Source organism: Myxocyprinus asiaticus, chromosome 29 (genome assembly GCF_019703515.2).
Source record: "Myxocyprinus asiaticus isolate MX2 ecotype Aquarium Trade chromosome 29, UBuf_Myxa_2, whole genome shotgun sequence".
Lineage (NCBI taxonomy): Eukaryota > Metazoa > Chordata > Actinopteri > Cypriniformes > Catostomidae > Myxocyprinus > Myxocyprinus asiaticus.
This window is the reverse complement of record NC_059372.1, coordinates 21,965,077-21,981,483: the sequence shown is the minus strand read 5'-3', so window position 1 is coordinate 21,981,483 and position 16,407 is coordinate 21,965,077. Positions and strand designations below refer to the sequence as shown.

The following is a 16,407-nucleotide window of genomic DNA, read 5'->3' as shown; positions in this document are numbered from 1 at the left end:
TGCATGGTGACTCTTAACAGTTTTGTCTGACAGTGAAATTTTGATGTGAAGCACTAAAGAATACTGCAGGGCATGAGCCATGGGCAGCCATACACCTAAAGCCCCGTTCACACCGCCAGCGACACAAAGCGACAGGATACCATTCATTTTCAATGAGAGCATGGAATGATGTGTGGAAAACATGTCCAAAACTGTTGGCATTCTGAGTGAGTTTGATTCATATATTGATAGATCGTTCGTCTTGTCAATGATATGATGCATTGAGCACTCCTGCAGGTTATATAAAAACACTCTGCCCTGCAGAATGTACATTTTTTTTGAAGCAAGAGGACTGCTTCCTTTTCAAATTAGAAGGATATTTTAGTTTTACCAGTAGTACATCTCAGGTTGTTATCAAAGTCACTGGGGGTGTGAACGAGGCTTAACACCTTTACTTCGATTTTAAAAGACTTTCTCCTTTCCCAGCTTAAAATGCAGAGACAACTGTAAGCCAAATTTACAAGACAACTATAAACTAAAAGCCACTTGTTGGTAGATTTCCTTGAAAAAATGTAAACACTGAGACCCGTTCAGCCTGACATAGCAACACTGGCTCAACCAATGGCATGGGATTGGGGCGGTCCTATCTGTTTTGCCAGTCAATGAAAACTTGTTTGAAAACAATCATTATTTTTTAAATTTTGTTAAGTGATGCTTGTGACACAGAAATTACACACTTCACCTTAAAGACCTGTTCATAAGAATTCAACATCAACAGCAAGACAAAATTACATGAAAATTAAACTATTTTCATAACAAAACTATAATATTGGTCATTCTTTAAATGGTCAGTGACAATTAAAAAATATTGACCTCGCCTCTGAATAAAAAATGACAGATCATCACAGTATGCTTTACAGGAGCTTGTTTTGTTTTTGATGTGCATGACATTCGTGCAGAAAATGCTTGGTGCGAATAGGCCTAAGACGAAAAGGAGGACAGACAGAGAGAGAAAATAAGAAACAGAGTGAAAAAGATGCTGAAAAAAATGTAGTCAGACTAATCAACCCCAATCATGTCAGTGACTGCGTTAATCAGCATGTGATCTGCCCTGTGAGAGCACTTAGCATCTGCACCCACTGCTGATCTGATAAGATGGACCTCAAGTGACCGCACGAAACAAGTGGGCAAGTGTCACCGCAGACATGCAGAGCATCACAACAAACTAAATAGAGCCATGAGGTGCAGATCCGCTCTGTACTACCATCAGCACCGAAAACTCTTTCTCCTCCATGCATAATGCAACACTATTGATTTATAGTAGTGCTGTATATTTGGGAGGTGACAGAGCCAAAGTTTGCTCACTCTGACTGCACTGCTGCACTGCTGGAGGAAGACGGTCTCTCTCTATGGAACAAGGGTGTGATGGTGCTGGTAAGTGCCAACACTGTACTTCACATATGGAGTAGCATATTTATGGGGTGTTTCCTGCAGGGTGAGAGATTGAGAATGCCCCCAGTTGATCAGACTTTGAAAACAGTGAGTTTTACCGGAGTTTACACCTACCAATGCACTGATCTCAATGTGACACTAGGAACTGGTCTGTGCCGGTTAGTTCTGGTTTGGTGCTGGTCAACCCACATAGCCGTGATGTTCACCAGCAAAAAATGATGATCAACTAGCATGATCTTACTTGTGAAGGAAATCTTGCTGGTAAAGCTAGCTAAAGTTTCTTTAAGCAATTTTCGCCATACTTAGCCACTGAATTAGACCTTCAACCACTCACTCATAAAACTTATGTGACAATGGCAACATTTTTGCAAACCAAAATGACATGCTTCATTACACGTTTGGCTTCGGTTTCCCAATGTCCAGTGGGGGTAGCCAAAATAGAGTGAAATGGTGTTGTAATCAGAAAGTTTTAATGTGAATATTAAATGGATATTTAAATGAGTAAAATGTACCTACCTAACCTAAACCTTTAACTTAAACCTAACCAATAGTGTCCTAAAAGATAAATGATAGGTGAGCAAAACAGACATCCTTACCCTTAACCAGCACCTAAACCTAACCGATAGTGTTCAAATAGATACATGAGAGGTGAACAAAACAGACATCCTTACCCTTAACCAACATCAAAACCTAACTGATAGTATTCATAAATATAAATGAGAGGTGAACAAAACAGACATCCTTAACTTTAACCAATGCCTAAACCTAACCGATAGTGTTCAAAAAGATAAATGAAAGGTGAACAAAGACATCCTTACCCTTAACCAACACCAGAACCTAACCGATAGTGTTCATAAAGATATATGAAAGGTGAACAAAACAGACATCCTTACCCTTAACCAACACCTAAACTTAACTGATAGTGTTTTAAAAGCAAATTTGACATGAAAAGCACATTTACTGAAGCAACCACATCATTTAATGTGGCTTCTATGGTACTTTCACTTCATTTTCACTTTCGTTTCGAGTGTCCTTGGCTGGGCTTGAGGCTGGGTCTACGAGTCCAAAGTCCAACTCTCTATAATGTGAGCTACCATGGAAGTCAATCACAGTGGAACTGCAGAAACATGTAGAAAGTGGCACAAAAAACTCAGCAAAAATGTACTTATAGTAAAGTTAATTCTATGACACTAGGTTGCTTTCTTTTCAAAACCTTGATGTCTTTAAGTCAATCTGATGTCAGCAAATTTTAATGCACAAAATGACTGACAGGTAGATAACATTTCTGATTGGCTAAAAATTGGTGGGCTGCTACCCTAACACTTTTTTGTTGTTCACTGAGCTTAGGGCTGTTACAAAGACAGGTGTTATTTCTCAATACACATTTTTGAGAAATATCTGTCCAACATGATCACACGGGAACTAAATATGTTGCTACCAAATGTTCCAGTACCCTGATATCAACCCCATTCTTCTAGGTTACTAACAAGCGGCATCTCCCAACAGACATTTCTGCATCAATTTAAATGTCTTGACCTCTTCCTGTGACGCAGCCTCAGAGAAACTTTTTCTAGCTCATGGAAACCAGGAAGTAATCACGTTCACATAATCAGTCATGAACGTGATTAAGAGGTTGAATTTTTTCACTAAGATTAAAATTTACTCCACTGATGGTTTGGTTTAGGGTTGGGGTTTTGGGTTAGGGAGTACGGTTCATGAAAAATGCTTTAATTTTGACTGTATTATATAATTTATCCCTGAAAACTTCTCGCATTAGAGCTCACTTATGGTGCCACTCTGTGGACTTTTCACCCTGAAACTGGAGCTCACACAAAGGCAGACCAGAGTTTCTGTTAAGAAATTTTCAGTGAGCGGATTAAGACTCCGCAAGCTTCGGGAAAGTTTAAACCTCTGTGGCAGCGAAGCACTGGTATTATTTGGATGGCGTCACACTGTACACTTGGGGCATCAACTAAAGGGGTTGCTGACACTTCGTGTTAATATTTTCACCGGACATTGTGTCCGACAATTATGGAATTTGTCGGACATTGCTAGTAAGGAAGCACAGAACGAGTTCAGCTGAAGAACTTTCCACCTACCTCCACTGAATTCACAGTAGGGCTGTGTCGATACAATCAAATATCGATATATCGCGATACTTTTCCCACGATATTGTATCGATACTTAGATTCATGTATCGTGATATATCGTGATATTTTCAGTGCAGCCGGAGACGCTCCTATGAGGCACGAAAGAGGCAAACTGATCCTGCAAGTTTCATGGTTATGCTGGACCTCTCTCACGCGTTTAGATCTAGGGCAAAAATATAGATTTTCTACTTAATCTTCATTTGTACGATCCCAGTGTCGATTCTTAAAATGCCAACATTGCTCTTTCTTTCTGTCTACAATCCCCTACAATCATATGTGCGTGAATACTTCCCATATGCTACAAAAAATTTCTGTGATTAGCCACTGGCTGGTAAATTGTTTAGATTTCACTTACCAGTGTTTGAGTGGTGTAGTGGCATAGAAGTTCAGCACAGAGATAATTTCACTGTGTGCTGAGAGTAAAAGTTTTGACACAAGTTTTTGATGTGTGTCCCAAGACTAGATCCAAGCAAACCATTTGTTGTTTATAATGTCTCTTTTAATATCCTTTCTGTTCTCTACAGTCAGTTATTTATCAAAAACAACAAAAGAAACATATAATACTAACCACATATTGCATGAATGCTGTAAAGGAACCATTCGACCAAACAAATACAATACTGTCAAAGTCCCTGCCACAGGTCTTAAAGAAACAGTACCGTTTTAGAACTTGTTCTACAGATCTAAGTAAATACATGTAAATAGTACAAAGTAGGCATGTAAAAAACAAACATGTAACAATATATTGTATATATGCAATATAATATATGCAATTTTAATACATCATGTTTATTTATATAATACATGGACTATATTTGAAGCTAAGATGTGACCAAAATGATTAAAAAAATTAATGATAAAATACAATTTGTAAAACTGATACTGTATGTCTGTAATTTAACAAGTTAGAAGGTCCCCTGTATAATGAACAACAGCATTAGCTGAAAGATAATTTCTTTCATACTGTAAGCAAAATAGACATTATAACTGAAATATTCCCAAATTAATTGAGATTAAAAGCTAAATCTGATCATGATATCGTGACGTATCGCTATATATACTGAATCATGACATGTGTATCACAATACGTATCATATTGTGAGGTGGCTGGCGATGCCCAGCCCTAATTCACAGTGTGATCAGTCTGATCTTTCTGATAAAAGTGACATTTTGCTGAATTTTAAAGAAGTCTCTAACACCTTTAAGAAGCCTGGTGGTGACACCAGCACACCAGCATCCCATGCTAGGGACCAGCATCGAAAACACAACAGTGCTGGTCTTTTCAACAGGAATGATAGTATGGAATACAGAATATTTAAGATAATATGCAGACTAAATAACTCACTTAACACACACACACACACACACACACACATTACCAAACAAAAACCCAAAATGATACAGTACTTGCCTGTATATTACAGTCCCTATGTGTTGCTGAGCACATTTCACCTGCCAGGGTACAAGATCAGTATGTTCTCTACTGGCAGCTGAGATGGAAAGAGCTTATGAAAGAAAAAAAACAAAACAACAACAAACAGAATGAGGTGTGAGCAGAAAGCCCTTTGATAAAATATTCTCAAAACCTCTTGAAAGGGCAGGGGATAAAAAAAACATGTTAACCTATAAGTCAATGCCACTCAATCATCATCTGCTTTCAAAGTGTTCTCGATAAACCAGGGAGATGGGCAGAGTCATAAAATAAAAGCATTAAAGAATGTATGGAGCTGTAACAACTGCATCCCTCCTTTGATGTGATGAATGCTGCATGCACGTGCACACAGGCACACACACATACACGTAAGAACACACGCCAAATAGTAAATGTGCACACTGGCACTAGTTCAGATAGTTGTAAATTAAAGCAGCATGTGCTTTCATGAAGCCCCCATCTGATTAAAAGTCTTTGTTTTTCTGTATCACCATCAATGCGCATGCAACCTGTTTCCCCTACAGTCCATTGATGCACAAATCCATTCAAAAATATTTTATACATAAGCCATTCAAATAACTGATACTCAAAACTACTCCATAAAGATTTAACACTTGTGTACTTACCAGCTCTTATCTCTCTACACTTTATCTTTTCTCTTACTCTCTCACTCTCTCTCTCGATCCCTGCGATGCTTACACTCGGCAGCGCCCAGACAGAATGAGCCTCCGTTAAGAACCCCGTTTCTATGGCAGTGAGAGCAAGCCAGTAAGCGAGATACGGCAAAAGGTTGGGGGTAGATCCCTCACTCTGCTCTACGCATACTTACAAACCCTCCACACTCATACAATCCTTGTGGTGTTACACTGCAATACATATCACATGGGGCAAAGACCTTCTGTCACAAGGGCAGTAATACAGAGATACAGCAAACAGCTGTGATCTTATGCTCAACAAACTAGAACTGCAAAGCAGCAGTGCTGCATAAGTTTGGTGCATGCATATTGATGAGGCGACTTCAAGAATATCAAACATATTTAGTGAATGGATGAAGCACCAAAGAGTTTTAGTTCATCTTTATTTAGAGATTAAATAAGATTACACAAATGTGTCAATGGATGAAAAGGGAACATAATGATGCGCTATCCATGCTTTTTTCCCACTGATTAGTTAAAGGATAGTTAACTTAAAAAATAATAATTTTGTCATCATTTACTTGCCCTCATGTTGTTCCAAACTCATTTTGTATTCTACCGTGAAACATAAAAGGAGATGTTAGGCTAATAATAGCCTCAGTCAACATTCACTTTCGTTGCATGGAAAAAAACATGCAAGGCTTTCAGTCACTAATATTCAGCTTAACATCTCTGTGACAAGCTACTTATTCAGGTAGGAAGGAGGAAGCGGGAGCCGGATAAACAATCCACATAAGGTTTTATTCACTTGTTTTATCACTCAGTTTAACACACACGGTTTGCTTTTAGCAGGTCACCCACACACACTCAGGTCAGTCTCTCTCTCTTCTAGCGGTCTGGACTGCCCTTATATAGCTCTCCAACTCTCACTGCAACACAAAACAGCTGTTAGAGATAATTTCCCACAGGTGTCAATCCTTCCTCTCCCGGCCTTGCTCTCCACAGAACCTTGCTCGGCCACGCCTCCATCTCCACAATCTCCTTTTTTGTTCCATGGAAAAAAGACAATCATACAGGTTTGGAACAAAATTAAGGTGAGTAAATGATGACATCATTTTCATTTTTGGCTGAACTATCCCTTTAAAGACAAAGCCATGCGACAGCTGGACAGATGGATCAATGGAGAACGTGTGTAAGACACGCCATTGCGATTCAATATGTCAAAATGTGTCACCTCAGCCTGCAGCCTCTGCGGTGGGTTCAAGCCATTCTGCAGCACTATCTTCCCCCAAGATGCTTGCCTCCTGCCTCCCTCTGTCTAGATTACCACCATCCAATCAGCTACATTGAGCAGAGCAAACTGAACAGACAGCACAATCAAACCCTGGGAGCACTTTCCTCTTCCTGCTATCTTCTCTGTCAGGGACAAACCTCATGTACCTCAAACTGGAACCATTACAACAGCTGTGATGAACAAGAGTCATTTTGTTTCAAATAATATATGCAACACTACACAAGAGCTCCTGAGTGATTTTAGCAGCATAGTGGTGGAAAATTGCATGTTGTTTTAGGTTTGCAAGTACCAAATTTATTTCCCTTAATTTGTGGAATTGTGAGGTTGAAGAAAAATCTGTTTTTAGACACCAAAAATATAAATGTAAAATCAAGGTATGTTCTCATTTTATTTTAATTTTGATGAATTACAAATACAAAGCCATTTGAGTTGTCTTAGGAAAATTCATAACAAGTTTTAAGTAGGACTGTCGATTTAACGCATTAATTCAGTGCGATTAATTATACAAAAAATAACGTTAAAACAAATTACACAATCATGTCCCCGGACCATAATTCAAGCTTGAAGTACCACTTGTATTCTCTAGGGGGCAGTAATCGAAACTCCAGCTGTACAGGCAGTGCGCAGCTTATACAGAGAACAAACCACACACACTGACAGCAGAAAGCACAACATAAGTACGGACACATGCTTGTTTAAACACCTTGATGGAGGGCAATTCCGAATGCAGGGATCTCAAGACATGTTTTTCTAAGTTTCAAACTACATAAACTTGACACAGCGACAAAAACTCAACGCAACTGAGACACTCCAAAAGCGTCCATCTGATGCAGGTGTGCACTTACGCGTCCTTAGACCAGCCCTTATAATAAATCTGTTTCGGACAGATTGACGAATTCAATTGCAAAATGGATTGCTTGTGAACTGTAGGCTAATGATTGGCTTATGTTCAATAATATGGAAATTAAAATATATTGGATTCTAAAGCCATTTTTTGTATTGACATTTTGGTAACACTTTACAATAAGGTTCCATTCTTTATCATGAAAAACAATTAACAATACATTTTTTACAGCATTTATTAATCTTTGTTAATGTTAATTAATACAAATACAGTTGTTCATTGTTAGTTCATGTTTGTTCATGATGCATTAACTAATGTTAACATATACATCTTTCGATTTTAAAAATTACACAGTAATATGTTGGTATAGTTATATATAGCATATTAATATATATGTTGAAATTAATATTAACTAAGATTAATAAATGCTATAAAAGTATTTTTCATTGACAGTTCATGTTAACATATGGAACCTTATTGTGAAGTGTTAGTCTTTTTTAATGCTTTACTCGTGTGCCACAATAAATGTAATGCATTTTATTATCTGAATTAATACTTTTTATTATATAGTTTATTTATAATTATTTAAATATAACTATTTATAATTATTTAATCATTATATATAGATTTATTGCTGTATGAGGGGATTTCTCAGCAAATATTTATATATGTGATTAATTGCGATTAATTAGTTGGCACACCATGTAATTAATTCGATTACATTTTTTAATTGATTGACATCCCTAGTTTAAAGCTATGGTATGAAATATTGCTGGTGTTAAAATCCTTTTTCCTATCCTAGCTTTATATGCAGGACTGTCTGTTTTTCTACCAATGGAAGAATTGAGGATTGTTCTGGAAATCTGTTTGAAAACAGTTATTATATTGGCTTGACAAAGTCAACATACTGTTATTTTACAGACTTGGGTTTTTTTCAAAATCCCTAAACAAAAACCAAAATTTCTGACTATTCTTTTCTAACTGATGGGTTTTCAAACAGTGAATGATAAAAAAATTGGAAAAATCCCATGTTCAAATAAAAAAATTAAATGTAAACAAACCCACAAAAGGTCTTATGTTGCATTCACATCACATTGGAATTACTGTAATTAAGAGATGGCAACTCAGAGATTGTACCCGGAGCTGCTCACGCTCTCGAAAGTTATTTGTTTCTTTGGCAACACTCATAACTCCAAAACGGCTTTAATGTAAGTAAAACTAATGAATTTTACTAGACAAATAAAGGTTGTCATTCCATTACATGTACATTGTGATGTCTGACATAGCTGCATTCCTATCCGTCACAAACCGCTGACCAAACAGTCCTCCCGTACTAATATCATTGATTCAAATTTGAGATTCCTCAATGTATAAATAAGAAATACCATATGGAGATTTTTTAAATAGATCGAATGTTTACAAGAGTGAACGTCTCATAGACAGAATTTTAAAGCAAGCCCATCATTACAATATTTATGAAAGCCAAGCACTCAAAAATTTTGTTAATGCGCAAAACCCATATACTAGGCAAAATAAAGTCTGTTAGTTGTTTGTTTATATATACTGTAGCACTGCAATATATAAAGTACTAAACAACTTTTTATCTTGCTATATAATACATCTATATACATATGCAAAGACCGACACTGTGAACAGTTTCACTGATGAGAAGCTGTGTGCACAAGAAAGCCTCATACATTTTATAAATGTCAGACAGATGTCTGGAAGTTGTTGCATTTTATTTTCAAGACAAGTGAGAAGGTTTTCTAGATGTCAATAAAGTACATTCAGAATGTTTCAGAACAAAATTGCCTGAGAAGTTCTACTGTGTTAAAGCCCCTCTAGGGAAAATATGGTGCCTGCATGTGAAATGGGAGCAATTTTGCTCTGAACATGCAAAAGCTGTGCTTGCTGGCTCCAGGATCAGGCATCACTGGACATGTCATTCATCTTTCTAATGAACCAAGCATGACACAGATCTGACAGCACCTGGAAGACTGCTAAAGGATTCAGGCAAGAGGTTGAAAGGGGGGAAAAGGCTCAGACTTGAAGCTTCATCCTTTTGGAAGAGTAAAAATCTAAATCGAAATCCACTTGGTTATTCTCATATGGCTTGGGAGAGCTTTAAGCCTCGCTCAGAATCCGCCAATCCCTTAAAAAGCAAAGACGGACTGGCACTCGCACTTAAAAGGAGGGAAGAAGGTTAAGGACCAACTTGATGTGAAAACAATCTGAAAATAGCAGTCACACTGTGGGAAACTGGAAAGAAGGCTGTGATTCTTATAGAACAACCTTTCATCAGATCAAAGCTCCCAGGGAATTTATGTCACTGTGTTTTGGTTTCTTCATGCACATTTGTGACGCAACGAGTTTCGTTGTCAGTCCTGTTAATTTCACAGCAAATAAACATCCAAATTAAAGCTCTTGGTATAGGGTAGCTAATGGGACTGAACAATCATTTCACAGAGCTCCATTTCTTTGTTTTCCCTGATCAAACAAAGCAAGGTACTGCTGTTTTTTTTTTTTTTATAAAGAGAGAGAGAGAGAGAGAGAGAGAGAGAGAGAGAGAGAGCAAAGGATAGGCATTGAAATGAATCTGGTTGAAAAATGACATGGTGGACAATATTTAATGCATTGAATTTTCTATTGAATGAAATCCTTCAATCCAGCTGATTCCAAAAGGGACAGAGACTGAAGTGATTCTAGAGCCTTTGACAGTAATCTTACTTTCCTTTTCACATTTTCTCGATTTTTGGAGACATAAAACATCACAGTCATGTTACTGACTCTCAGCGTGTTTTTGCCAGTTCAGCTTGTTCCAGGCTAGAAGTCTTTTGCAGTGTTTTTGTTCTCATGAATACTTGAGAGAGTGCCACAGTTTGCAGAAATTCTCCATATTGTTCAACTAATCTACATGAGCTTCTCTGGATTGATCTCCTATCAGACAATGTCAGCCATGACCCCAAGGAGTTACAATCCTTTCATTTTTAACAATCATTAATTCTCAGTACAAAAAATGGGACTTGCACATCAAAATGTTTGCTGTGTGATCTGTAAAGTTTTTACAAAAGAAAACTGTGATAATTGCATGCCCAATGAGGTCTAGATTGTCAGGAGAAAGCTATCCTTTAGTATTCTCCTTCACCCCAACCGAAAGTACGCCACCTGCTTGCTGCATTTCTTCGCCTGGGCCAATCACCTAAATGCCATGTGACCAATTACTCAGGAGTCGTACAGAAAAATGACATCATGACAATGCTGATTGACTGATCGTACCACAAGAATGAAAGTGGATTTCTTGCTTTTAAATGAATATTCCGGGTTCAATACATGTTAAGTTCAGTCAACAGCATATGTGGCATAATGTTGATCTTAACTTGTCCCTCCTTTTCATTATACAAAAAGCAAAAATCAAGGTTACAGTGAGGCACTTACAATGGATGTTAAAGGGATAGTTCACCCAATGTGTATGACTTTCTTTCTTCTTCTGAACACAAAGACTTTTTAGTAGAATATCTCAGCTCTGTAGGTCCATACTATGCAAGTGAATGGGTGCCAAAATTTTGAAGCTCCATAGGCACATAAAGGCAGCATAAATGTAATCCATACGACTCCAGTGGTTAAATCCATATGTTCAAAAGTGATATGATAAGTGTGGTTGAGAAACAGATCAGTATTTAAATTAAATTATCAATCTCCACTTTCACTTTCTTTTTTTTTCTTTTTTTTTTTGCAATTTGTGCATATCGCCACCTACTGGGCAGGGAGAATTTATAGTAAAAAAAAGAACTTAAATATTGATCTGTTTCTTACCCACACCAATAATATCACTTCTGAAGATATAGATTTAACCACTGGAGTCTTATGGATTACTTTTTAGCTGCCTTTATGTGCATTTTGGAGCTTCAAAATTTTGGTACCCATACACTTGCACTGTATGGACCTACAGAGCTGAGATATTCTCCTAAAAAATCTCTCAGGCCAGGGCCCTTTCTACAAGGCGGCTGTATGCCTTGAAGTGGCGTCTTTTCACTAACTGGTGTTCTTCCCGTGGGGAAGACCCACAGAGATGCACCATTGGGTCTGTGCTGTCTTTCCTTCAGGAAGGGCTAGAGACAGCTGTTTCCCTCTATCCTGAAAGTGTATGTGGCTGCCATAGCAGCTCACCATGATACACTGGACGGGAGACCCTCACAACAGTGCGACCTGATCAACAGGTTCCTCAAAGGCCCAAGGAGGTTGAATCCTCCTAGAACACACCTGATCCCCTCTTGGGATCTCTCTGTGGTCCTACCTGCCCTACAGAGAGCCCCCTTTGAGCCCCTGGAGCAGGCCGAGCTCAGCACTCTGTCCCTGAAGACAGCCCTCCTGGTGGCGCTCACTTCCATCAAGAGGGTGGGGGACCTGCAGGCACTCTCTGTTACCAGCGAATGCCTGGAATTCGGGCCAGCTCACTCTCACGTGATCTTGAGACCCCGGCCCAGTTACATGCCCAAGGTTCCCACCACTCCTTTTCGGAACCAGGTGGTGAACCTGCAAGCACTCCCTTCAGAGAAGGAAGACCCGGCCTTGTCATTGCTTGGACCGCATGCAGAGCTTTAGATGCTCGGAGCAGCTCTTTAGATGCTCGGAGCAGAAGGGGAAAGCTGTCTCCAAGCAGAGATTAGCCCATTGGATTGTGGATGCCATTTTTCTCGCATACCAATCTCAGGACTTGCCGTGCCCCTTGGGAGTCCGGGCGCACTCCACTAGAGGTGTTGCATCCTCCTGGGCACTGGCAAGGGGGGCCTCTCTAGCAGACATATGCAGAGCTGCGGGTTGGGCTACACCCAATACTTTTGCAAGGTTTTATAACCTATGCATAGACCCAGTTTCGACCCGAGTGTTACGCGGTAACAGCAGGTAGACCAGGTGGCCGGTTGGGTGTACCTCTTGCAGTGCGCCTTTCCCCTTTTTTTCAAGGGTGATAATGTGCGCTTTTTTGTCCACAACAGTTCCCCGTACTGGTGATATACGGACGCGTCTTCGATTCCTTAGCACTGTTTGGTGATGAACTCGCCGGAGGAGTAACGCCACCAGGCCCAGTACTCGTGGTATTCCCCTTTTCAGGTGAGCCCGTGTTTTTGGGCTCAGTGCTATAGGTGTGGTGATTCCCACTTGGTAATCCTGTATGATGAGTTTCCACTGTTTGGTTTCCCCCTTAGGTGAAACCTGTGTTTCCCCTCGTCAGAGCTTTCTCTGTCTCGGCCACTGTGCTACGTACCCTCTCTGTAGATAGGGTCCTCCCGGTTTCATTCCACATGTGTACTTCCCCGTTGGTAAGTCCATGTGAGGTATGCTCCACATGTTATCCTCCCACCGGTAGGATGTGGTCTCCGTAGTGCTCTCCTTCCTAGAGAGGGAAGAGCACTTCCAAGTGCTATTCTAGAAAGTGCTTGGCGGGAGATTGCTTAACAGCAAATTAAAAAAGGCACCGCTGGTAGCCTACTTTGGTAAGTGCCTCCTCCCCCTTAACAGGACTAGGGAGACGCTTTACCTAACTCGCTGGAAGGTCATGACGTGGTTGAGTGCTCGCTGCGATGCACGCAGCAGCTTGCCCTTGTCCACTCTTCCATGCCTTGTGACACAGTTTAGCGCCTGCGGCGTTTCCTATAGGAACCCCTAGTGTTACTACATCGACACAACGTCGAGTGAGTGACAGACAGGGAATGTCTTGGTTACTGATGTAACCTCTGTTCCATGATGGAGGGAACGAGATGTTGTGTCCCTCTTGCTGCGGCGCTGAACCGGCCGCTGACATGGCCGGGACTCTCTATCGGCTCCTCAGCATAAATCTGAACGAGTGATGCACGCCATCTCCTTTTATACCCGTATGTCCGGGGCGGACAGTGGCATGCAAATTCCACTCGCCAACTTTCATTGGCCTTTTCTGTTTTAAGCATAGGTGATTGGGGCTCACAAGATCGAACCCCTAGTGTCACTACATCGACACAATGTCCCTCCATCAGGGAACAGAGGTTACATCAGTAACCAAGACGTTTTCAGTTTCAGATACCATTGTAGAAATTTAGAGTACACAGTCAGCCATGATTACTTTAATCAATGAGTGAAAGTGTCAAATAACAGGACGGTTACTGAGATTCAGCAAGTAGTTTTCGGCTGGTCATGTTATTCTAACATGGCAGCCCCATGTGCAGACCCTCTCCATGTAAAACAGTTTTTATAAGGTTACTGATATGACTGGAGTCTTCAATTTAATGTGAGTGATCATGATTTTCTACATATATTGCAAAATTACAATTAATGTCTTTAGGAGTTAAAAAAATTACTGAGTGCACCTTTAATTTGTATTGAAAGGTGTAGTTAAGGCCTCTGCCAGCAAGGGGTAACTGTCCCATACTAACCAGCCAAACCCTGACCCCTTGGCACAACCTATTCCAAAAATTATTTAATTTAAATTATGTACAATATATATTAACAAGGTTACTTTTTGCGTTGCTGCTTTTGCTCTTTTTTTTTTGTTTGTTTGTTTTTTTTAGACAGGCAGGGCAGAGGACTCACCTTGTTTTAGAAACAGCATTCCTTTTTGACATTCATATCAGACAGTCGGAGCAAAATGTTCCCTTCACTCTTGCTACCCATTACTCCTCTTCCCTGTTTAACATGCAGTGAGGGTCTCATAGCGACCCCCATTCTTCGCCTCCAACGCCTCTTTTAATAGGTTGTGCATTCAATCCAAGATTTTTCCTGTACATCACACACTGTCTAATTACATTACATCTATTTAGACCTGCGACTCTCTCACGGATGCAGTCTGCATGAGGTGTGCCTCTGGTTTGGTGAAGAGTGCACTCCAAACTCAATTCAATCCACAGTGTCATTATGTGAGTGCTTGTGTAACAGTTTTCTTTTGGACCACTGTGCCATGCTCAGCTGAACAACACAACAGTTTTGATGTTTAATGAACTGAAATGTCTTTCTGTAAACAGATGAAGGGAGTTGGCATTAGACATTGTGCTGTGACTGAACAAGCGTGTTTTGTTTTTCTTACACGGTTTAAAGCTTTAGAGCAGCGAGCAGCTGATGAGGAACATATCACTATCAATGCATGAAAAAACATACACTACTTAACTTGCTTGTAATTACACACCTCACTAAGATTACTTTTCGGGGAAAGACAACCATCAAGAAAAAAATGAATTATTCTGAGGGTCCTGTGTGTTGGAATTGTAAAAGTAAACCTGAGGGTCACACAACCATTCATTCATGAATAAAGGTGGTCACAGATTAAATTAAAACACAGTATAAAAAAGGTGAAGATTATGCTTATACTGTAGGTGTGTTTATTATGTAACTAATTTGCATGACTAACAAGAACATATTAAAGTCATAAGTGTTTAAGTGATTTTTCACCTAAAAATTACAATTCTGTCATCATTTACTCACCCTCATGTTGCTCCAAAGATGTATGACTTTCTTTCTTTCATGGACCACAAAAGGAGATGATAGGTAGAATTTTAGTTTCAGTCATCATTCGCCTTCATTACATAGTTTTTTCCATGCAATGAAAGTGAAGGGTGACTTTTTCTCCTTTTGTGTTCCATGAAGGAAAGAAAGTCATACAGTTTTGAAACAACATGAGGGTGAGTAACAGATGACAGAAGTTGTATTTTTTGTGAACTATCCCTTTAAGTTCACTGTTGCATATCGTAGTCCGCAAAAGATGAATCTATGCTGCCTTTGCAAACCGACCAGATGAAGGCTTTGTAGACAACATTTTATTAGACAGGATGCAAACACTGGATTCGAACGTGCCTTGTTGCATATCTCTGTATACTGCCTATGAAAGGAAATATTTTTAAGCTTTCGGGGGAGTCATGTCTTTAAGTCTACCTCTCTTGTAAAAGCAGCCTCAAACTAAACAATTGGCTTTGTATTAATCAAATCAAACAGGCCTGTCTTGCTAAAGGTCTATTCACATGCTATTTGATGCTCCCATTTCCAATTACTGTCTGTTTGCCATAGATAGTAAAAGATCATTTCTGTACCTGTGCAATTTTCCTGAACTAAGATAAATAATCAAATAAAAAATCCACAAATATCTTCTTTCTGTTCTTGTGGAAGATTATTCATACATGATCTATCTTTTTATTTTTACCCCATTGTGTCCTGATATACCATGATATTACAGTTTTTTCATTCTTGTGTAGATTATGCTCATAATGGCAGCCCCCACGGTGGTGGGTATATCTGCAGGGGTTCCAGATAACACTTTAGAAGAAAACACAGCTACAGCTTCTCGAACGCAGTAGATGCCAGGAAACCGGGAAGATAATATCTATGAAGCTTTGTTGTTGTCTGAGCAGATGCTTATGGTGCACCATAACAGCCAGGCTGTCTGTTAACACAGCATGACACAGAACTAGAGGAAGGGTATGCTGCCAAATATGCTTCCTCATTTGCATTACACTGACAAGGAACATATTACATGCCATATAATGTATTTAAAACGACTGATGGCGTTTATACAGCACAATGAATAATGAGTACACAAAACTCAAATCTTTTCTGACAGTAGTATGTCTTTGAATTACTGTTGTGAAAAAGATGCTTAAAACTTT

The 16,407-nt window shown here is 39.4% G+C and overlaps 1 protein-coding gene across 1 annotated transcript in view; it reads right to left on the bottom strand.

Moving 5' to 3' along the window:
* Positions 1-14,520, bottom strand: part of LOC127420084 (synaptotagmin-6-like) — a 79,271-nt gene extending 64,751 nt beyond the window's left edge. The window contains exon 1 of the mRNA XM_051662065.1: positions 14,348-14,520. Within this exon, the coding sequence (XP_051518025.1) occupies positions 14,348-14,366 (19 nt within the window). The 5' untranslated portion in view covers positions 14,367-14,520. The remainder of the gene's footprint in view (positions 1-14,347) is intronic.
* Positions 14,521-16,407: the final 1,887 nt, after the last annotated feature.